At 39.9% G+C, this 18,694-nt stretch overlaps 1 protein-coding gene across 1 annotated transcript; it reads left to right on the top strand.

Annotated features, from left to right (window-relative positions):
* The first annotated feature begins 319 nt into the window (after positions 1-319).
* On the top strand, positions 320-17,361 carry CYP51A1 (cytochrome P450 family 51 subfamily A member 1). Its single transcript, XM_065938589.1, has 10 exons — positions 320-640; positions 2,501-2,599; positions 4,914-5,090; positions 6,321-6,447; positions 8,495-8,669; positions 9,527-9,646; positions 10,068-10,263; positions 11,567-11,662; positions 12,222-12,390; positions 16,054-17,361. The coding sequence occupies exons 1-10, from the start codon at positions 464-466 to the stop codon at positions 16,230-16,232; spliced, it is 1,515 nt and encodes a 504-aa protein (XP_065794661.1). The 5' UTR covers positions 320-463; the 3' UTR covers positions 16,233-17,361.
* The last annotated feature ends 1,333 nt before the right edge of the window (positions 17,362-18,694 follow it).

Below are 18,694 nucleotides of genomic sequence, written 5' to 3'. Positions count from 1 at the left end.
GCCGCCACGCCGCAACCCTCTCCCTGAAATCCTTCCGCCCGTCCCATCACGGGCCGTGTTCTGGCTCCAGGCACCCAGGACACACAGGCGCGGGTGGCTCGCGATTCTTAGGGTGGCCTCCTCTTAAGCCTATGTTTCTCTTCTGTCTCTGCACTCCTCGTGCCACAGGTGCAGCCTGATTCTTCAGGTCCTCTCTCTCGAGGCGCAAGGAGACTTCGGCATGGTGGCTCTATTTAAGGGGCGTGGCCAGCTGCAGGCCCCGCCCTGTTCTGTGACGTACAGGGTGGTGCGCGAACGAGCCAGGGGTTACAGTGGCTGGGGCTGGGCTTAGTAGGAGACCTGCTGGCCGGGGCCGCCTCCTAACGCCCGTCTGCCGGCTTCTCTTCCTCCGTGGATTCGGAGGAGCCGCGGCGACCTTGGCCTCCAGCGTCTCAGGCGAACTGACGCGGGGGTGGCGGCCAGGATGGTGATGCTGGACTTACTGCAGGCGGGCGGGTCAGTGCTGGAGCAGGCTATGGAGCAAGTAACGGGCGGCAACCTCCCATCCATGCTGCTCATCGCCTGCGCCTTCACTCTCAGTCTGGTCTACCTGCTCCGCCTCGCGGTTGGCCACCTGGCCCCACCACTGCCGGCTGGGGCGGTACGTGCACCCCTGGGGGTTCTACTGGGGGGGACGCTGCGACCTGGCCGACCGAAGAGCTAGCGAGGGACTCGCACCGCGGTGCTGCCGGGCAGTGGCGGCGGGCGCGCTGGAGGCTGGCGTTGGGCGGGGGTCGAGGGGCAGCAGCCCCGATTCTGGTGGCGCGGGTGGTCGCGACTGCCCTGACCTTGCTGAGCTCGGTGCTGGGTGCCCTGATGTCGGTCGCGTGCCTCGGCCTCGTTGGGGTCGTGTTTGCCGCGACTGTGGTCAGTGATGGCTCTGTTGACCGGGGCAGCACCGGTAGCCCTAATGGCCAGGGTCGGGGTGGCGGCTGTGGCCCTGAGCGTCCGGTGACGGTACTGGCCGCCGTAAGGGGTGTTTCAGCCCTGGTGCGGGCCCTGTTGGTGATGTTCTGGGCCGCTTCGGCCCTGGTGGTCGTCATCCTGGGTGGCTGCCCTTGAGTGGTTCAGTGTTGTATGGGATGTTAGCCCTAGTGCCGATTTTACATCAGTGTGGAAAGGAATGTGTTGAGTTTGGTAGAGTTAGCGTGATGAGTGTTGCAGGGAACTTCATATGATGCTAATAAAATATCAGATTCTCTAACTTAGAGCCTTTACTGACCACTGGCTTCTATTTCCCGAATATATGTGATGAATGCGTTTTTAGCCAAACCAAGTAGCACTGACAATAGAATACATTTTTTTACTGACAGTGGAAATCACAAACTATTGACCAAGTAGTTTCTGAAATGATTTTTGTTTGACCTAAAACAGGCATGAGGCAGTTCTATTCCCCCCTCCCCCCATGTGTGGTATTTTTGAGGAAGTGTTATCTTTGGAAAGACAACTGTAGTATTTTAAGATTGTTGCTACTATTGTCCAAAGAGTGAGTTTGTAGAGCTCCTTTCTCTTTGAGACTATGAAAGATATGAGGGCTATTGTCCTTTTCCATAACTGCATATTTGATTTCAGGAGACTTGATGCTCTAATCTGTGAGTCTCATTTTGAGGCACCTGAAGTACATTTTAAGCCTGCATGCTCAGTGGATCATTGTGTCCGGCTCTGCAGCCCCATGGACTGTAGCCTGCCTGGCTCCTCTGTCCATGGAATTCTCCAGGCAAGAATACTAGAGTGGGTTGTCATTTCCTCCAGGTGATCTTCCCGGCCAGAACCTACATCTCCTGCTTTGGCAGGTTGATTCTTTACCACTGAGCTATCTGGGAAGCCCAGAAGTACCTTTCATAGTGAGTGCTAAAATGTTCCTGCTTAAAAAAAAAAAAAGTTCCTGCTAGAACTGATTTTCTCTCTCTTTAAAATCAATGGATATAGATCATTCCTTGAAAGAACCATGATAATGTGTTCTGTTGACCATACTGAGGAATATAGCATCTTAAACATTTCCCTTTCCCTCAAGTTACTTTGTTTTTTTTCCCATTGTGGGACTAAAGATTTAGGCAAGATTTTGGGACTAAAATTCTGAGTGGTAGTAGAAATAAGTGCTCAAGAAACCATAGTTTGAGTTTAGTGTTGTTTTTACTTATGGTTAGGAAAGTTGCCTAGAGCCACTGATAATACTGGGCATATTCTAGAAAGTGTTCAGCATTAATAATTGCAGTACTGTGATGTTTGTCTGGTCATTTATCTTATACCAGGTTTTGAGTTTCTCTTCTTTTTCCCAAAGCTGCTCTCTCTAAGGTATTTGTGGTTTGCTTGTTGTGAAGTTACTTTTGGTGCTTCATCTTTTGGTAACTTCTTAATATTAAGGACAAATTTCTTTTTTTTCTTTTTGAATTGTGAAACTAAACTGAATGTCTTATAATAGGAAATGTAAACTCGAAGTTTTTTTGTTTTTCTTTTGCAGAAAAGTCCACCATACATTTTCTCTCCAATTCCATTCCTTGGGCATGCTATAGCATTTGGGAAAAGTCCAATTGAATTCCTAGAAGATGCATATGAGAAGGTAAGTGTTACAGATCATTAAAGGAAAAGAAATTAGTGCTTTTCCAATTTTCTTTTAAATAGTGGAATATTTTTTTTTAAAAAGTAATCTTATGCCTATCCCTAGTACAGGTAACAGATAAAATTGGAGCTACTCTGGATTAAGAGCTGGAGGGGTCTTAGAGACCCTCTTATGTTCTCCTTTGTTCTGGGATTATCTCTGAGGAAATTTAGTCCTGGCAACTATGGTTTAAAAACCACTGGCCTCAATTTTGTATTCACTGATCACAGTTAACATGGATACTATTAATAATTGACCCTTTTTTTTTAACCATGCATCTGGAATTTTCTAACCCCCTCTCATGTCCCTCCCCCTTCAGCAGGTTTTTGTACTTGGTCTCTATTTCCACACCTCCTCCTTACTCTTTAGTCCACTGTAGTCTGTCTTTCAACCCCTTCACTAATGAGCACCATGTCCTAATACAGTGAACTGAGCTGTATGTGTCAGTGATGACCACTCCCACCTTAGCTGTGGCTTCTCTCGCTTTTTCTTCTGCTTCTCTGAATGCTGCTTTCCTAACTCATTTGTGGGCTCACGCTTGGCCATTGACTGTTGCGATTCACTGAGGTTTGTCCTTGGCTTTTATTCTTTCCTAGCTGATCTTGTCTCTTCCTGTAGCTTCAGTTTTTAGCCACATGAAGTCAAAGTGTGAAAGTGTTAGGTAGTCCCTCAATTGTGTCTGACTCTTTGTGACCCCGTGGACTGTGACCCACCAGCTTCCTCTGTCTTTGGAATTACCCAGGCAAGAATACTGGAGTGGGTTGCCATTCCCTTCTCCAGGGAATCTTCCCAACTCAGGGATTGAACCCGCATCTTCTGCATTGACAGGCACCTGGAAAGCCCAACCAGATGTAAATGACACCCAAATTAATGTCTCCAATTCAGGTCTCTTCTTTGGTCTTCAGACCTGAATATCCACCTCCCGCATGATTTTTTCTCAGTTGTCCAAAGTCACCTGAAATCAGACATTTAAACAATCTGACCCTGTGATTTTTCTCTCTAATCCTGATCGTCCTTCCTGTTCACTTTGCTCCTCATTGTTCTACCAGTTTTGCAACATACCAGGAGCCTAGGATTCACTCTTGATACTTCCTGCTCCATCCAGCAATTCATTGCCAAACCTGCGGATTTTCTCTTCAAAATAATTCTGTATCCTTCTGCTGCTGTCTCCACTGCCTCCATTCCATCATCCCACGTGCTCATCAGCAGGTTCCTGTGACAGGCTCGCTGGTCGTCTGACTTTCCTTCAGCTCCTGTCCCTCCCTCCTCTCCATCCAGGAGCCAGAGGGGTCTTTCTTTTAAAATATGCACAGATTAGTATCTTTCCCATCAGTTTAAGACCTTCCATCTCATTCCGTTGCTTGCAAGGATGCAGCTCCCTGCGTGTGGCTTCTAAGGCTCTGTATGGTGCAGGCCCTACTCGATAGCCTCTACCCTCATCGAATCCTTGCCTGCCCTTTTACCTTTAGAACTCTGCGCATGCTCTGCCATCAGGCTAACTGCTGCCCCCACCCATGCTTTAGGTCTCAGCTCTGGTGTCTTTTTCTCTTTTTAGTCCCATTTATCAGTTCTCTCATCGAAGAGTTGCTTTCCTTTGTGTAGTACTTGTCACATTTGTAATTTTACATTTGTTAATGCGATTATTCAGTTGAGTTGTATCTTTTTAAATAGACTGGAGTTTCTTGAGTCACAGTATTTTTGTTCATGATTGTATCCCCAGTAACTGAAATCTTTAATAGTAATCAGAAAACTGCAAAGCAAAGCATTTTGCACCTAACCAGATGAACAAAAAAATTAAAAATGAGATCATTCAGTGTTGGTGAAATAGTGGTAGGACTCATAACTAAATAAATACTGGTATCTTCACATAGCAAGGACTTGACGATAGGTCATATTTTTTGGCTACTCCTGTAAAGTTACCTTTAATCAAAGAGAAAATATGTGTATATTCTCAGAGATATTCATTACATAATTATCTATAATAAATAAAAAATGAACACATCAACCATAGAAAGAACAGTTAATATGATGTCTGTGAAAGAGAAAATATTTTCAATGTAAGGAGTGAAAAAAGCAGGATAGAAAGTTTTATTTATGTTTTATTTGGAACTGGATGAACATAATTATACATTTGGACAAAGACAGGGGGAAGAATTGCATTAAGGTTTGTGAATGTTTTGATCTTCAACAATGTATTATTTTGTTATTTAAGATGAATGTCTTAGCACTTACAGATTTTTTGGTAACGTCACTATGGGTACTTTTCTCTCTTCAGTATGGACCTGTATTTAGTTTTACCATGGTGGGCAAGACGTTTACCTACCTGCTGGGGAGTGACGCTGCCGCACTGCTTTTTAATAGTAAAAACGAAGACTTGAATGCCGAGGATGTCTACAGCCGTCTGACAACACCTGTGTTTGGGAAGGGAGTTGCCTATGATGTGCCTAATACAGTAGGTGACACGGTTAGCTTGAAGAAAGACAAATCTACACTATACAATTTATAGCTAGTGGTGTAAGCTCTGCTGCTTAGAAGAGATTGTTCCTTGCCTCAAAACTCTGAAGAATCAGGAGGCATTTATGAGAAGGAAAACCAAGGGTAGCTGACAGAATGGGTATTTTGCTTTATAGCTGCTGGCGTGGACTAAACAATTTTAAAGGACTTCCTGTGCAAAGCAATATTAATAGATCAATGAGAACTTAGTGTGTTAGCATTAGATTTGAGGTAGTAAGAAGGAAAAACTCATTTCATCAAAAGGGCCTCTTATTAATACTTTCCCACCTCCTCCCTGAAATGCTAGGATGAGAGCTCTTTTGAGCTAGAGGTTGTTGGTTTTAGAAGTTTGTGTGAATTCTTTGCTCCCCCGAAGGCAAATATTTAAGTGCTGCAACTTGGTATAAAATGCAGATCCAATAATTAACTTAATTACTTGGTGCAGGCTCTGGCTATCGGTGTACCATGCATTACCTCTAGTATAGCAGCTGAGAATTGCCATTAAGTGCTGCTTCTGGCATTGAGGAGGTTTGGGGGAATGAACAGCTCTCCTTAAGACCAAAAGCGGAAACAAAACAAAACAAAACAAAACAAAACAAAAAAAAGACCAAAAGCGAAAGCCTAGGTTAATCCCTCTGGTTGGATATATCTAACCAGAAATTCTATTTTAAGAACTTTCCCAAAGGGTTTATTGTATTAGTGTGAATTTATTCCCACTGTATTACATTCTAATTAAACTTTTGGAAGATAGTGTGAGTGAGGAATGATATTTGTTTGGGAATAAATGGTAGAATATGTGGAAGAGGATAAAAATATTAGCAAAGCATAATGGACCTTTGGGAGATTGTGTTGGCATCTAGGTTGGGTTGGAAGACTAGAATATAATGAAATAGGAGGAGGCAGCCTTTGAGTCAAGAGTGGGGAAAGCATGTATATATAGGAAGGAGGGCCAGAAGTGGGGTTCCTAATTTTTCATTTGAATTGAAACTGCATAGCATGTGTCTACTACATGTTACTTCAGATATATGCATGAAGTTTTATCTGGTGTGGTGAAGAAAATTATTTTATCTTTGTTTGCAATTTTTCAAAAGATTGCTTTCTTTGAGTATTAAAGAGTTATAATAACCCAAATGAGTCTCATGATAAAACAGAACTGTTTTAATACTTGTATACTCTTAATATTTTGAAGGTTTTTTTGGAGCAGAAGAAAATGTTGAAAAGTGGTCTTAACATAGCCCACTTTAGACAGCATGTTTCTATAATTGAAAAAGAAACAAAAGAATACTTTGAAAGTTGGGGAGAAAGTGGAGAAAAAAGTAAGCACAATATTTTGGTTTTTCATTTGTCCTAATACATCTACTTTTCTGTGACTAGAAGTTTTAAGAATGTGTGTGTGTATATGTGTGTAAAGAGCAAACTACAACACATGTAAAACCACCTTGCACGCTTGCATGCTGAATCGCTTCAGTCGTGTCTGACTCTTTGCCACCCCATGCACTGTAGCCCGCCAGGCTCCTCTGTCCAAGTGATTCTGCAGGAAGAATACTGGAGTGGGGTGCCATGCCCTCCTCCAGGGGATCTTCCCAACCCAGGGATCGAATCCACATCTATTACATCTCCTGCATTGGCAGGTGAGCTCTTCACCACTCACGCTACCTGGGAAGCTAAACTGCCGTATATTTAATGAAATGAACATGTTATGGAGTTAAAAGACTTGAGAGGAAGTAATTATTGCTGCTCACTTAGCAAAATCTTAAAATATTTTAATTAATGTGCATATTATTTAGCTCAATTGTGTGAATTTGGAGAAGGCAATGGCAACCCACTCCAGTACTCTTGCCTGGAAAATTCCATGGACGGAGGAGCCTGGTGGGCTGCAGTCCATGGGGTCATTAAGAGTCAGACACGACTGAGTGACTTCACTTCCACTTTTCACTTTCATGCATTGGAGAAGGAAATGGCAGCCCACTCCAGTGTTCTTGCCTGGAGATCCCAGGGACGGGGGAGCCTGGTGGGCTGCCATCTATGGGGTCACACAGAGTTGGACATGACTGAAGCCACTTAGCAGCAGCAATTGTGTGAGTTACATAAAAATTCATGATTGAATTTTGAAATAAACCAAATGTAAAACTTACATTCAAGGTCATTTTAAGATAATATATAAAATAAAAAAATTTGCCCTTCATGTCAGCAAGTTGAAGTCTAAAAGATTAAATTATATATGTAATACATTATTTTTCTAATGTTGTATGGGAGCGGTTTATTTCAACAAAAATGTAAGTTTAAATACATAAGCTTGCTGTACTACCAAAAGAGCGATTTTAGCTGTTCCCATTAGAAATCTTTAAAAAACGTATTATATGCTTTCTCACCTTGTGTAGGGAATATATTGATTGTAACGTGACATCCTTTGGACTCAGTGAATCCAGCTTTTATACTGAACTTCAGTTAAGTGTTGCCATCGAAAGCGTTGCCATGGCCCTAGCAGGAAGCAACATCTGTCTGCAGGGCAGTGAGACTACCGCCTGGGCCGTCACATTCTGGGTCTAGTCTTCAGCTTCTGTAAAAGGTCCAGGAACCTGGCTTTATTTAATAGACCTAAGCTTTATGTGACATACTTGGTATTCTACAAGAAGCTGATGTATAAATGAGAATGCTAACTGAATAAATACAAGTGAGATGCAATTATGGGACCAAGAACAGCATAATACTTGCTGAACTTCTCTTTATTGGCAATCTAATTGGAAAGCCAAATGATAACTTAAAGGTCGTTTGGTGAACATGGAATTAAAGAATAGGATATAGGTTGGGTAATTGTTATGACTTTTAAAGGGTGTGCTTACCTGATGCATCTGTCTTTAATGTTTGCATATACAAGATGGTGATTAGTTAGTTTTAAGACTTTTTCAAGACTTCATTTTTTCCCACTTATGAATTTCCCACTTTTGATCTGGGGAATAATCCATTCTTCAGTCTTTGGACTGCTCTTTCTTAGAAAGCATCTTTTTATCCCCTTATGTACTAGATAACCTTTTTATTGCCTTCATTATCCTGTGACCTGGAACTCAGATAACCACATTCATTTTTATCTTTTCTTTTTGAGATGAAGGGCTCATGAGGGTGAGTGAGATTTTAGTTGCCTCTGTGGCATCTGTCTTGGCTGTCCACAGAGGGGGGCTGCCTTTGGTTTCTCTTTATTGTAGCCTGTCTACAGGCTTCTTTCAGTGGTGTGAATAGGATTTTGTTGGTTAATGAGTTAAATTTGTATTCTCATTTCCTTCATAGTACTTTTGCATCTCTAAGAAAACAACATTTCAAAAGAATTTTTGGCAATGGTAACGGGAATGATCTTTTTCCCTCTAGATTTGTTTGAAGCTCTTTCTGAGCTCATAATTTTAACAGCCAGCCATTGTTTACATGGAAAGGAAATCAGAAGTCAACTCAACGAGAAGGTGGCACAACTGTATGCGGATTTGGATGGAGGTTTTAGCCACGCAGCCTGGCTTTTGCCAGGCTGGCTCCCTCTGCCTAGTTTCAGGTATGGATAAAGAGATGATGCTTGGTCATTTCACTTTGTTTAATTACTGTACTGTTGGTTTGCTTTGCATTAACAAAAATAAAAATTAAATATAGATACAAATTGGGGGAGATTATGAGCCTCCCTTCTTCTGTAAGAATTCAACATTTTTTTTACATAGCTCATTTTAAGGTTAAGTTTCAGTTTTAGAAGGGTTAATTTGTCTCTCCTGATATTTTAAAACCTACTTGTCCCAGGTATTCCTTGTACTCAGGAAAGTTCCTGAACTCTTACCTAGAAGTGATGCAGCCTTCTAAGCACTTGAAAGTAGTTGACTTAATTTGTAGTTTGTTATGAAGTTTCTTTGTTTTGAAGTATTCACACCTTTCTTTGTCTCCTTGTCAGCTGGGTTGTGATCTCCTTAAGAGCAAGGATCATCTGTGATAGAGAAACACTGCTCGTAGGACTTGGCATGTAGCTATTAGTAGCCTTTATTGATTCATTTCTGTTCAAGTGAGGAATGGGAGTTATTCAAATCTTAAATTCTATAGAAGAACCAGAGTGAGTCTGTCCACTTTAAGAATTAATTTGCTTAAAATTGGGATTTCATGTTAATGTAAAGGTGTATTTCTGCTTTCTTTTAAAATGGAAAATGGCTGTAAAGGAATAATCATTTGAGTCTTCAGTTATAACATAGGTATTGTGTTCAGAATCAGGGATATGTATAACACATTTCCTGTCCTTAAGGACCTTAGAAATTCCTAACAATGTAAGATTCTCATGGATTCTTTTTTTTCCTCTTGGTTTTTGAGTTTTGTCAATTGATGCCTGAAAGTATTGCTTAATTCTTTAAAGTCATCTTCATGTTTGAATTACAGACGCAGGGACAGAGCTCATCGGGAGATCAAGAATATTTTCTACAAGGCGATCCAGAAACGCAGAGAGTCAGGAGAAAAAATTGATGACATTCTCCAAACTTTATTAGAGTCTACTTACAAGTAAGAGCTCTTCAGATCACATATTAAACTGAAGCAGGAAATTCCACATAAAATACATAAAATATAGTTAAATACATTTAACTACATGTACATTTCAGTACATTTAAAAAGTAATAATACTGGCAAAAATTAGTAGCTATGACCTTTGAACTTCTTAAATGGATGAGACCTAAATTACTGGAATATCCTGTACCTTACTGGAATTTAGTACTGTGCATGTGAAAAGTTTGTTAGTAAACTGCGATGAAGTCTTTGTAATTAATGTCATATTTTTTATTGGCCTCTCTTCTCTAAAGGGGAAAAAAAATTTGGACTTGTGATGGGCAAATGCAAGAGAAAAAATGAACTAATTTTTATGCAAAGGTTGGGGTATAAAGTGCTTCTGCAAATGTTAAATTTGTGTATGTGGTCCATTCTGTAGGGATGGGCGTCCTCTGACGGATGATGAAGTAGCAGGCATGCTTATTGGACTGCTCTTGGCAGGGCAGCATACTTCCTCAACTACCAGTGCCTGGATGGGCTTCTTTCTGGCCAGAGACAAAACACTGCAAGAAAAATGTTTCTTAGAACAGAAAACAGTCTGTGGCGAAAATCTGCCTCCTCTGACTTATGACCAGGTTTGTGGGATTTTCAGTTTCATTGCTGCTTATGATACTGAGTGTGTGTGGCTGATTTTTAAAGGGGACAATTTGGGATCTTCTATATACTGTAGATTAAATTGATTATTTTTAGAAAATTCCCCATAGCCTCCCCTGAAATGTCCTTATCCTGGATCTGTTTGCTGGTGTTTTGTTGAGGACTTTTGGACTATATTCACAGGGGATAGTGGGCTGTGGTTGTATTGTTATGTCTTTGACAGATTTTGGTATCAGGGTATTATTGGTTCTCAGAGAAGGAGTTTGGAAGCGTTCCCGCCTCTTTTTCCTTTTAGGAAGGCTTTGTGAAGGACTGGTATTGCTGCTTTCTTAAATGTCTGGTGGTGTTAACCGGGGAAGGCATCCAGTCTTGTGCTTTCTCTGTGGGCAGTTTTTGATTACTAATTCAGTGTCTCCACTTTTTACAAATCTCTTCATATGCTCTGTTTCCTTTTGAGTTAGTTTTTGGCAGTTTGTGTCTTCCTAGGAATTTGTTTCATCTAGGCTCTCTAACTTGTTGCCAAACAGTTGTTAAAGTATCTCTTGCCGTTCTTTTCTATTAGGTCAGTAGTGATGTCTCCTTTTAATTCCTGATTTTAGTAATTTTTATAGTGATAGCTAATTACATACTATAAAATCCACCTGTTAAAGTATATAATCCACTGGTTTTTAAAAATATGTTCAGAATTGTGAAAGCATCATCAGAGTCTCATTTGAAAATGTTTACGCCACTTCCAAAAGAGGGCCATGAGCAGTCCATTTCCCCTGCCCCTGGCAACCACTCATGCCTATTGGACATTTCATATGAATGGGATCAAACAGTATGTGATCTCTTGTGACTAGCTTCTTTCACTTAGCATGTTTTCAAGATTAATCCATGTTGTAACATGTATCAGTACTTTAGCCTTCTTTATTGTGAAAGTAACATTCCGTCATGTGGCTATCCCACTTTGATTAACCTCTTCACCAGTTGATTGACATTTGGATTGTTTCCACTTTTGGATACTATGAGTAATGCTGCGATAAACATTTGTGTGCAGGTTTTGGAAAAGCTGAAATTGATGATTTTTTGCTAATGTTTTCATGTTTTAGATGGGTGAATTTTTGCAGGTCCTTACCATGCCATTCTTCAGAGTGATCTGTTACCTTGCCTTCTTTTTCTTTGCTGACCATGGACAGTAATAAAACTGTTTTTATTCAGCTACTCTGAACTTGTTTGTATCCTGTTGCAGTATCCTGTTGCAGTTAAAAGTTTGTAAAACTTGGAAAATTTTTCTCTTTTTAGCTCAAGGATCTCAATTTACTTGATCGCTGTATAAAAGAAACATTAAGACTTCGGCCTCCTATAATGACCATGATGAGACTGGCCAAAACTCCTCTGGTGAGTCTCCTGGCTAGAGCTTTTCCTCTGTGGCCCCCCGTTTTATTTATCAAAAAGAAACAGTGTAATATTGAAGAGAATTTTTTTTTAAGACATAGAATAATCACTTGTACACAATTTTCAGTTTTCATATTCTAGATATATAAATATTTTTACATATTGCAGACAGTATACATGTTCATCTCATCTCCCTACATTTTAACAATTAGGGCTTTTAAAATGGAAATGTGGTTTTTTCCTTGGTTTTTTAAAAGAACATACTTGTTGTTAGAAGTAATTGTAACTGTGGAACTGTGTAAATTGGATTGTGAAAGGCTTCTTGAAATCCCATCCCCAGCCCCATGGCATTATGATTTTTTAAAATTTGTGTATATCCTTCCAGCCCAGTGTTGTGTCATATGGAAGTCATCTTGAGTTAAAATACTCTTTAACTGTCCTGTCGAGCATCCAGTTTTAAAATATATGTACATTCCATGCATACTAGTGCTTTATTGTACAGCGACCTGATTATCTGGCGGAATATCTGTTACCTAGTGAAGTGTGCTGCTTTCATTTGTAGACTGTGGCAGGGTACACCATTCCTCCAGGACATCAGGTGTGCGTTTCTCCTACTGTCAATCAGAGACTCAAAGACTCATGGGTAGAGCGTCTGGACTTTAATCCTGATCGCTACTTAGAGGACACTCCAGCATCAGGAGAGAAGTTTGCCTATGTCCCATTTGGAGCTGGTAAGATGATTACACTTCATATTTGAAATGTTAGTTCTGATAACGTATTTGTTAAATAATCCATGTGAATTTTATTTACAAATATCTTCCCCTTTTCTTATGGGGACATGCCTACAGACATTTGTAGGCGTGTAATCTTTGCAGGTTGGAAGAAATATTTCATTTGTACTAAACGAAACAGTTCTGTGAATCCTTATATAGTGTTCTGTTATCTTTTGTAACCCATCTAGTTTTATAGTTCTGATTTTTGTAGTCTACCCTGTTTTCCCTTATGCTATTTAAAGCTCTTTGTGAATTCTGTTTTAAAGAACTGTTGAAGTTAGCACACCATTTAGCATTTGAAGCTAAATATGATGAGATAATCAGCATTTCAGAAAAGAGTAATAGCACGGAAGCTTTCCTGGATTGTTAGCGAGCTTTTTGGTTGTCTATGTATTCTTATAATGTTCTTTAAATTTGGACAGTAGTCATGTATGGATGTGAGAGTTGGACTATAAAGAAAGCTGAGCACAAAAGAATTGATGCTTTTGAACTGTCTGGTGTTGGAGAAGACTCTTGAGAGTCCCTTGGACTGCAAGGAAATTAACCAATGCATCCTAAAGGAAATCAGTCCTGAATATTCATTGGAAGGACTGACACTGAAACTGAAACTCCAATACTTTTTTTTCCCCCCATTTATTTTTATTAGTTGGAGGCTAATTACTATACAATATTGTAGTGGTTTTTGCCATACATTGACATGAATCAGCCATGGATTTACATGTGTTCCCCATCCCGATCCCCCCTCCCACCTCCCTCCCCATCCCATCCCTCTGGGTCTTCCCAGTGCACCAGCCCTGAGCACTTGTCTCATGCATCCAACCTGGGCTGGTGATCTGCTTCACCCTTGATAGTATACTTGTGAAACTCCAATACTTTGGCTACCTGATGCGAAGAACTGAGTCATTGGAAAAGACCCTGATGCTGGGAAAAAGACTGGAGGCAGGAGGAGAAGGGGACAACAGGATGAGACGGTTGGATGGCATCATCGACTTAATGGACTTGAGTTTGAGCAAGCTCTGGGAGTTGGTGATGGACAGGGAAGCCTGGCATGCTGCAGTTCATGGGGTCGCAAAAGGTCATACATGACTGAGTGACTAAACTGAACTGAAATTTGGACAGGTAGTGCATAAATGTGCAAACCTATGCATTTCGATTAAGATCCTAAAATAATGCAGGCTGACTGCTGTTCCTCCAGTAATTTCTCTAGTCATTGGTACTTTGCACAGATTTAACTGTATTCTATGACTTATCTGACTTTCCAAAAAGACCATTTAAGTGACATGACTTGTTTATCATTGGTCACATCTTTTCCTCACGTAAATGAAAGTATAATGTCCTTTGGAAACTTTAGATCTTAATAACTATTTACTAAAGAAATTCAAAAGTGGTATACCATATACATAACAGAGAAGAGTCATAGATTGTTCAAGCGGTTGGAAGGGGCATTAGTTATCAAGCCCAAATTCTGCCTCAAAAAGGAACCATTTCTAAACTGACACTTACCTGGCTTCTGTCTCGGGTTAGTGCAGACCGCATTGGTGAAAGGCTCAGTTCCCCCACCACGTTAGATGCCATTTACCAAGTGCAGGTTGTTAGCTGTTCTAACCAACTGGCTGTAAACCTGAGGCTCTCTGGACGCCCGCTTTGCGCTTCCATGATTTGTTAGAATGACTCACAGAACTCCGGAGCGCTTGCTTACTGACTGCTGGTTTCAGACAGTCAGTTCAGTCGCTCGGTCGTGTCTGACTCTTCGCGACCCCAGGGACTGCAGCACGCCAGGCCTCCCTGTCCATCACCAACTCCCAGAGCTTCCTCAAACTCATGTCCATTGAGTCAGTGATGCCATCCAACCATCTCATCCTCTGTCATCACCTTCTCCCCCTGCCTTCAATATTTCCCAGCATCAGGTGGCCAAAGTATTGGAGTTTCAGGTTCAGCATCAGTCCTTCCAATGAATATTTCAGGACTGATTTTTTTTAGGATGGACTGGTTGGATCTCCTTGTGGTCCAAGGGACTCTCAAGAGTCTTCTCCAACACTACAGTTCAAAAGCATCAATTCTTCGGTGCTCAGCTTTCTTTATAGTCCAACTCTCACATCCATACATGACTACTGGAAAAACCATAGCCTTGACTAGATGGACCTTTGTTGGCAAAGTAATGTCTCTATTTTTTAATATGCTGTCTAGGTTGGTCATAACTTTTCTTCCAAGGAGCAAGCGTCTTTTAATTTCATGGCTGCAGTCACCATCTGCAGAGAGTGATTTTGGAGCCCAAGAAAATAAAGTCTGTTGCTGTTTCCATTGTTTCCCCATCTGTTTGCCATGAAGTATGGGACCAGATGCCATGATCTTAGTTTTCTGAATGTTGAGTTTTAAGCCAACTTTTTCACTCTCCTTTCACTTTCATCGAGGTTTTTTAGTTCTTCGCTTTCTGCCATAAGGGTGGTGTCATCTGCATATCTGAGGTTATTGATATTTTTCCTGGCAATCTTGATTCCAGCTTGTGCTTCCTCCAGTCCAGCACTTCTCATGATGTACTCTGCATATAAGTTAAATAAGCAGGGTGACAATATACAGCCTTGACGTACTCCTTTTCCTATTTGGAACCAGTCTGTTGTTCCATGTTGCTTCCTGACCTGCATACAGGTTTCTCAGGAGGCAGGTCAGGTGGACTGCTGGCTTACTGCACAAGTATACAACTCAGGAACAGCCTGACTGAAGAGAAGCGCAGAGCAAAGCAGAAGGAAAGGGTACACAGCTGCATGCCCTCTCTGGGTGTGCCACCCCCACCCCCAAACGTCACCTCATTTGCAAATTCAAGTTGTGGTTGAAAGGGGCTTGTTATGAATAACAAATGGCTCTTTTCTTCTTTGACCTTTATTTGCTCTCTTCACATAAGAAATCCAGTGGTTTGAGGAACACTGTGCCAAGAATGGAAGACTAAATACATATTTATATTTATTACAAATCACATTATCAGAGGTTGTGAAACATTTAGTTATGAAGTCAGATTTGAAGTCTTAAGTCCTGCAACATGGTTATTCTCTTTCAAGATTGCTTTGGAGATCTAGTCCTTTGCATTTGTCTCTGCATTTTAGAATCAGCTTGTTAGTTTTTATATGTATATGACCCTTTACATTTTGATGTGTTGCTATTTTCAGAGTATTAAATTCCGTTTTCCATTATCATTTGAAATGGCGTTTAAAGTTTTGATTGGAAGGTTCATATTAACTTTTAACTATGGGTCTCTTGGGAGAGAAGAGAATATTCTAATATTCTAACATTCAGAATATTCTAGTATATCTCCAAACTTGATTACCATTGTGTGTTTCAAACGTTACATATATTTAACCTAGATAGATGTTGGGTTTCAGGAAAAAAACAATTGGAAAAATCATTGTATAATACCCCTGTGCTGTTTCCCCTAAGAGACATTAAAAATCTGTTGGGATTTTTATGGTTACTTACATTGTTATGAAAAGAATATGTCTCTTTACTGTAGTATCTGTATAGCTGCTTTTCACCTTTAATTAACTGTAGATAAACAAATTTTATCACTCTAGACTCAAAGAGATGAGAAATTTCAACCAATTGTTATGGACACTTTTTTTTCTTTTATAGGGCGTCATCGTTGCATTGGGGAGAATTTTGCCTATGTTCAAATCAAGACAATTTGGTCCACTATGCTTCGTTTATATGAATTTGATCTCATTGATGGGTATTTTCCCACTGTGAATTATACAACTATGATTCACACCCCTGAAAACCCAGTTATCCGATACAAACGAAGATCAAAATGAAAAAGGCAGCAAGGAACTAAAATGTGAACATCACTGTAAACTGCGAAAGCAATGAAGAGAATGAAGTTTATGAAACAACTCCCAGTATACTCTTTTTTTTTGAGTTTGTAATTTTAAACAAGTTTATTTAAGCTTACGGTTTTTATGTATTAACTGAACAGTGCCATCAAATCCAATGGCACTTCAGAAATTTCCTAATAGTTTTATGATGGATACTTCATATGCTCTCTTTAAGGAAATCAAGCTCATTAGTTCGGGGGTGAGGATCTTTAACTGGCAGACTCTAAATGACACAATTTCCAGGTATTAAAAGAGCATACATAGCTCTTGGCGAGAAAGGTCAGAGCATTTAGATCTTGTACTAGATCTCCAAGTATAAAAGCCCAGTGAAATATCTGGAAGCCTTAGGTTATTCATTCATTTATTGGGCAGTGTATGGATATGTAAGGATGGATGGGGAGGGAATAAACTCACATTTAAAGCCTTGGATAAGAGAGAATCCTATTGTTTTGGAATGATGATATTTAGCAATGATGGAGCTATATTGTAGGAAAATATAGCCTCTGAAATAGCTGGAAGCACTGTCCATAGGAAGCAGATTTCTGACAATGACTAATTATATTTCCTAAAAAATAATACAAAATTAATTTTGTGTGACTTGATCTAATTACTGAATATCATATATTTATCTGCCTGATAAATTTGTGTCTGGGTCCACATAGTTCCATTGGTGTGGAAGTCCAAAATAAAGTCCTTGAAGGATAAGTTTTGCTCTCTTTGGCCCAAGGTGATTTCCATATCCTCGCTAGAATCTAATCAGGGGTTTTTGTGACTAGTTCTGTTAATTTAGGTTAACAAGCTTTTTTTTTCCTTGTTAAATACAAAACCTGAGATCAGGAACTGTGGCTTTAAGACAAGGGTAATACAGTGCAGGGTTTCTTGGGAGTGTATCTATCTCACTGGTCAAATTCTGTGAAGCCTGTGTTCAAGAATCAACTCAAATTATAACTGGAGATGCGACTGTGTATTACAGTTCTGTTTAAAAGGTTAGTGGTCTCATGTTACGCTATTTGTGAAGGCAAAATCTGTTTTATTGAGTTTTTCACATTAAATTATCTTTGAGAATATAGTCTGTATTGTGAAGTGTGTGGTTCAATGAGAAAAATTCAGGAATCTAGGTTACTGGGATGGGAAAAAAAGTGCCATCTTTATGTGTACTAATTTCAAACCATAATATTTCCTTTACTCATGAATTTATGTAACCACATTATTATTAGCAGTATCCATGATTCTGCAAACAGAAATCAGATACTTTTCATATTACATTATAGATGTCTTTTAACTTTTATCACTACTTTGAAATTATGGTATTCTAAGACTGTTAGATCTTACTTCTTTACTCACCACAAAAATTTTTTAAAGTTTGAGTATGTCTATATAATTGGTTTCCTTTGCAATCTTATATACTGTATGTTTTTAAAAACATTATTCTGGGGACTCCCCTGGCGGTCCAGTGGTTAAGACCTCACCTTCCCGTGCAGGGGGTGCAGGCTGGACCCCTGGTCGGGAGCTAAGTTCCCACATGCCTTGGGGCCGAAAGACCAAAACATAAAACAGAAGCAATACTGTAATAAATTCACAAAGATTTAAAAAATGGTCTACATCCCAAAAGCATTATTTTGAGAAGGGATCCATAGTTTCATGAGATTGCTAGAAAGGTTCATGGCACAAAAAAGTTAAAACTCTGTGGTAAGGCTGGTTCATGTTTAGTGAATAGTTATAAGATAATAAAATTTAGTTTTTAACTACAGAATAATTATTGAGAAGCATTAACAAGTCTGAATGTGGAGGCCTGATGTTATAAGGATGCTGACGGGCATACAATGGGAGTGAAACTGATTTTCTCCCTTAGAGTGGAATCACCTTGAATGGAAAGCTGTGCTTAGCTTAAAAAAGGTTTTTACCCATGAGCTCCTCTCTTCAACTGTTTTAGAATACATTTGTAACTTCTAGAACACTTTATTGGAACTTAGCTTGCTAATATGGAAAATTTAGGTAATTTGAAATTTCCAAGAATGTAGATTGCCTGTTTGTCTTGGTATAAATTGTAAACTGTCTAATGTTAAGACAGAACCCTCTGGAGTATCAGATACTACTACTCTTGCTGTTTTAGTGGTAGCCACGTTATCAGGGAGGACTAGTTTAAAGAAACAACATTGAGATCTTGACTACCTCTATGGGAGCGTCTCTGAATTGGACAGCATGAATGCTGCTTAACTGCTGCACTGTGCTTAATAAAATCTAAGACTTTGCATCACCTCTGGGCACGGCTTTGAGGAAACACCTCTGGATACAAATAACCCTAAATCTATATATGGTAAATATGGACTAATGTAAATATGGTAAATTTGTGTAAATATGTGTAAAATGTTGTGTAAATATGGTAAATCCATTAGGTAAAT

This window comes from Muntiacus reevesi, chromosome 6 (genome assembly GCF_963930625.1).
Source record: "Muntiacus reevesi chromosome 6, mMunRee1.1, whole genome shotgun sequence".
Taxonomy (NCBI): domain Eukaryota; kingdom Metazoa; phylum Chordata; class Mammalia; order Artiodactyla; family Cervidae; genus Muntiacus; species Muntiacus reevesi.
Note: the sequence above shows the minus strand (reverse complement) of the source record. Positions and strands in the feature narration are given on the sequence as shown.

Excerpts from the sequence above, each read along its gene's own strand:
- CYP51A1 (XM_065938589.1), top strand. The coding sequence starts at position 464 with ATGGTGATGCTGGACTTACTGCAGGCGGGCGGGTCAGTGCTGGAGCAG. Across the intron at positions 2,600-4,913 it reads TAGAAGATGCATATGAGAAG|TATGGACCTGTATTTAGTTT; the intron begins GTAAGTGTTACA and ends TTCTCTCTTCAG. Across the intron at positions 12,391-16,053 it reads CTATGTCCCATTTGGAGCTG|GGCGTCATCGTTGCATTGGG; the intron begins GTAAGATGATTA and ends TTTCTTTTATAG.